Genomic DNA, 5,097 nt, shown 5'->3' on the forward strand with positions numbered 1-5,097 from the left:
TCGGCCTCACAGGCCTCTGGGAAATATAGTCCTGTGTGCAGACATACGGGGATCCGGAAGCACTCCCTCAGACTTTCCCAGCATGCAACACTGCACAGGCTATGGGTGTCCGCCCCAGAGACCTCTGGGAAATACAGCCCAATGCTTAGAAATATGCAGAACCAGCAGCACTGCCTCTGTGTGTCCCAGCATGCAGTGCTCCACAGGCCTCCTGCCGCAGGCCCCTGAGGTCTCTGGGAAACATGGTCCAGTGCACGGAAGTCTGCGGAACCGGGAGCTATCCTTCGGTATTTCCCAGCATGCAACGCCACACCGGCTTCTTGGGCCGCAGCGCCCCGCGTTGCTCTTGTCCCCACTTAGCACTTCATTCCCATGGACCCAAATGCTAGGAGCTTTGCTGGTCCTCAAGATTTGAAAATTCGTATCTTTTCTTTGTGATTTTCCTGGGGCTTAAACTCAGGGCCTGGGTGCTTTGCCTTCGGTCCCAGCTTCCAGCATCCCCTCAAGATACCTGGTCCCATGGTGACACCTATCCACGGACTACGGGATCACGAATGTACACAGAATACTATTGTTCCCGTGATCACATACGTACATGGAACAACCATGGTCCCATGACCACATACGTGCATAAAATATTAGCAGTCGTATGATCACCTATATTCATGCAGTGTTCGTCACCCCATGATGACACATATACAGGGAATATTAGTAATCATATGATGACATGTGTGCACAGAATGTTAGAGGTCCCATGATCACATACGTACATGGAATATTAGTGGTCCCATGACTGCATACAGACACCTGGAGATAATCCAACACATGCACAGGACCAGCGGCTCCAGCCCCTCTGCATCCTTCCTGGAGTCCACCCATGAGCACCTGCTCTGCTTTTACATGCCCTGCTGGGTCCTCTTCATGTGGAGACTCACCTGCACACACCCAGCTTGCTTCTGCTGAGCCAGCAGCAATCGCTTCTGGATGTTTTGCAACCATGAGTCTCCTTCTACCCGTGAACCGGGACTTCAGAGGAGCCTCCAGCCTCTACTTAGCCAGGATGGATCAGGAAGAGAAAATCTTATTTCCCAGCAACACATGAAAGATTGGGGTGTGTGCAACATCCAGTTGTCTTTGTCACATGTGTACACTCTTTGGGCTGTAAACACTGCAGGCACCCCTCAAATACACCCCAAGGGAATAACACACATGATTTTCCAGTGTATATGCCATGTTTAAATGCCCTTTATGTGTGGCTTTTCCATCAAACAGTATTTTCAGATTTACGTACTTATGTTAGCCCTTTGTCGGTCTTGGGACTTCAACTCAGGGTCCAGGTTGCTGTACATGAACCCATTTGGCTCATGGCTAGCACCCTATGACTTTGAGGCAGAGCGTCACTAGATGGTTTTTATCATGGTCTTCAGATCTCAGCCTCCTGAGTATATAGGATTACATATGTGAGCCTCAGGCACTTACCTTGGCTTTTTTTTTAATTCAGAAACTAAAAAAGAGGGCAAAAGTTTATTTTCCAAGTAGGAATGAAGAGTAGAACATGTTTTTATTTCTACTAGCCTCCAGGGAGTTCACACCTTTAACCTGTGTAGGGAGGCTCACAGCCCTATGGCTTACACAACACAGGTCGCTCACAGACACTCAGGCTTCAGTGTCTCCTGCTGAACTATTGGGATCAAAAAGTAAGCAACTCTCCTCCACTCCCATCCTCCCTTGAGAAGTACCCATAAGAAACTTTGAGCAATGTCTTTGTAATTATCATATCAGGGAAAAGAGAACTTGGCTGGTGAAGAGGTGTGCACATGGCTTGCCACCCCAAGTGAAGAGATAATCACAGCCCCCCAGGGGAGGTGACCTCACCTGCCACCCTCCCAGACCCATATCTAAGGAGCCTTCTGCACCTCCGAAGCACACATTTTGGTTTCAGAAACCACGGCACTGCCATCCACATCCAGAGAGAAAAGGCAAGCACAGATGTTCATTGACATCCATGAGGAACAACATGCAGGAGAGACCCCATGGTTAACTCTGGGTAAGTGATCAATTCTAGAAAATAAGTTCTGGATTGAACCAGGTTACATGACAAAGCCACAGGGGAAGTATAGAAATGAGCTGGAGCAGTGAAAAGATCTGGTTCTAGGCCTCCCACCCACAAGCCCCGGTGGTTCCTAAATTCCTGTCTCCTCACAGCAACTCTTGTGCTTTATGACAAGTGATGAGGAATCCTGGCTTTCCAGGTGTGTGGGGGTGGAGTTTTCACTTCTAAGTCTATATTATGGCTTATTTGCCTCAAACGGCCTACTCTTTGACTCTGTCCTCCTTTTCCTTAAACTGCAAATCCCTGGAGCAGAAATGTTTCATCTTCCTGGTATTTATTGTGTTAAATTGTATGTTCAGTGCTCAGGAAAGAGTGGCAGCCTGTGGCCCATTCCTGCAACAAGACAGGGATGTTGCAAGTTTATTCTTTACTCAGTCATGGTGCTTGAACTCATGGCCTGGGCATGGTCCTTGAGCAAAATGAGGTGAAGGACAGAGCTCAACCACTATGAGCCACGGGTTGACTTCCATTTTTCTGGTGTTTCAGTGGAGATAAGAGTCTCACAGACTATCCTTCTTCACCTGGCTTTGAACCACAGTCCTCAGATCTCAGCCTATTGAGTAGCTAGGTACAGGCATGAGCCACCAGTGCCCAGCTAGTTTACAGTCTCACATCTATTTCCACAAAGGACAGAAAAGCAGATGCCCATCATCTGTAAGAATTACGTTTAACTCCACTCACTGCCATTTCTCCAGGTTCACCTTCTTCTTTTGCTTCTTGGTGGGTGAATAAAAGTGGAATTCCCTTAATATGAGAGAGACTGTATGAGATTATTTCCAGAGTGATGATTTCTGGATGAAGAATGTTGAGTACCACTGGCACCATGCAGGTCTCAGATTCCCACACCAGATGCTCTGGATGAGAGACACAAGAAATGGAAAGGATGGGAAACACCTAACTATGTGTCTATGGAGGTGATCCTGTTATCCCAGACTGTGGTTGGGATTGTGGGTAATTTCTCTCTTCTCTACCATTGTCTATTCCTTTCCTGCATGGGGGACAGAATGAGAGGCACAGACTTGATTCTTAGGCACTTAATTGTGGCCAACTTCTTAAGTCTTCTGTGTAGGGGCGTTCCCCATGCCATGGTGGCTTGGGGCTGGAGAGATTTCCTCAGTGATCTGGATTGCAAACTGGTCTTCTATCTTCACCGAGTGGGCAGGAGTATGGCGATTGGTAGCACTTGCTCCCTGAGCATTTTCCAGGCCGTCAGCATCAGCCCCAGGTCCTCCAGGTGGGCAGGGCTGAAGGGGAGAGCCCACAAGTACACTGGCTCCATGGTCTACCTCAGCTGGGGGGTCAGCCTCCTGGTGAACATTGTTTTTCTCATGTACATAACCAGACCCAAAACACTGGACAACACGACAATGTTAAAAGCCTATGGATACTGTTCCTCCGTGCGTCACGACCCACCTGCAGATGTACTGAACATAGCCTTGCTTTCAATGCCTGATGTTCTGGGTCTGGGGCTCATGCTCTGGGCCAGCATCTCCATGCTCTTCGTCCTCTACACACACAAGCAGAGAATGCAGCACATCCAGAGGACCAGCGTCTCCTGCAGAGCCTCTCCTGAGTCCAGAGCCACCAAAAGCATCCTCCTCCTGGTGAGCGCCTTTGTCTCCTTTTACACCTTGTCCTGCATCTGTCAGATCTGCTTGTCTGTGACTTACAACCCCAGCCCTGTGCTGCACCATATGGCCGCATTTGCTATGGGCTGTTTCCCAGCTGTCAGCCCTTTTCTGCTCATGAGTGGACACTCCACTCCCTACACTCTGTGCTTCACTTGCAGGAGGAGGAGGAAAATGGTCCTCCCCTGAGGAGGATTCAAAGTTTGCATTTCTATGTGAAGTTTCCTCAGAAATTCCACAACCATCACCCTTTTTAAAAAGTCATCTGATTAGAGATAGTGTTGTGCACACATGTACATACCTGTGCCTTTGTGTGCTCTATTATATCTATGTGTGTGTGTGTTCACTTGTCTAGATTTTGAAGCCCGTTGAAATGACATGAAAGTTCAAATGTTAGCTTTTGAAATAGTGGTCAGCTTCCACTATGAAATCTATTCCATTAAATGGTTGTCCTCTCAAATTGCAAAATAAACTAGTTAAGGCTGGGGATATGGCCTCGTGGCAAGAGTGCTTGCCTCATATACATGAGGCCCTGGGGGTTCGATTCCCCAGCACCACATATACAGAAAATGGACAGAAGTGGCGCTGTGGCTCAAGCGGCAGAGTGCTAGCCTTGAGCAAAAAGAAAGCCAGGGACAGTGCTCAGGCCCTGAGTCCAAGCCCCAGGACTGGCCCAAAAACAAAACAAAACAAAAAAACTAGTTAAACTTCTCTAACATGTATTTGCCTAATCCTATTTTCAATCTTTGATTTTTTTTTTCTGTCTTAGATGGTTCCCTATGGAATAAAGCCAATCCTTTTTTTAAGCCAATCCTTCTTGAAGCCCTTTCTGTTCATGAGCAGAAAGTAGTTAGATGGAAAATAGAAGTGGGTGCTGGTAGCTGACACCTAGTTATTGAGGAGGCCAGATATAAGGATCTCAGTTCAAAGCTGGCCTACGGAGGAATGTCTATAAGACTGTTTTATTGTTTTGCAATTTATTTATTTATTTATTTTCCTTTATTATCAAAGTGAAGTACAGAGGGGTTACAGTTTCATATGTAAGGCAGTGAGTACATTTCTTGTTCAACTTGTTACCTCCTCCCTCATTTTCCCCGTCTTCCCCCTTCCTGTGAGAGTCTTATCTCCAATAAACTACTAAAAACTGGAGGTTCTGTGGTCCATGTAATAAACTGATAGCCTTGAGGAAAACAAGCTCAGAGACAGTACCCAGTCCCTGAGTTCAAGCCCCAGGACTGGTACAGAAAAGGAAAACAAGCAGACAGCAGGCATACCTTCAGGAGCTAACCGGGAAATGAGCTTGACTTGGAATGAGACTGTCAGTTCTGAACTCAAGCCCTCCTGATCATGAAGTTC

At 47.2% G+C, this 5,097-nt stretch overlaps 1 protein-coding gene across 1 annotated transcript; it reads left to right on the plus strand.

Annotated features, from left to right (window-relative positions):
• Window positions 1-3,028: 3,028 nt before the first annotated feature.
• Window positions 3,029-3,930, plus strand: LOC125368121 (vomeronasal type-1 receptor 4-like). Its single transcript, XM_048368977.1, has 2 exons — window positions 3,029-3,166; window positions 3,212-3,930. The coding sequence occupies exons 1-2, from the start codon at window positions 3,106-3,108 to the stop codon at window positions 3,928-3,930; spliced, it is 780 nt and encodes a 259-aa protein (XP_048224934.1). The 5' UTR covers window positions 3,029-3,105.
• The last annotated feature ends 1,167 nt before the right edge of the window (window positions 3,931-5,097 follow it).

Source organism: Perognathus longimembris, chromosome 20 (genome assembly GCF_023159225.1).
Source record: "Perognathus longimembris pacificus isolate PPM17 chromosome 20, ASM2315922v1, whole genome shotgun sequence".
In the NCBI taxonomy this organism is placed as follows: Eukaryota; Metazoa; Chordata; class Mammalia; order Rodentia; family Heteromyidae; genus Perognathus; species Perognathus longimembris.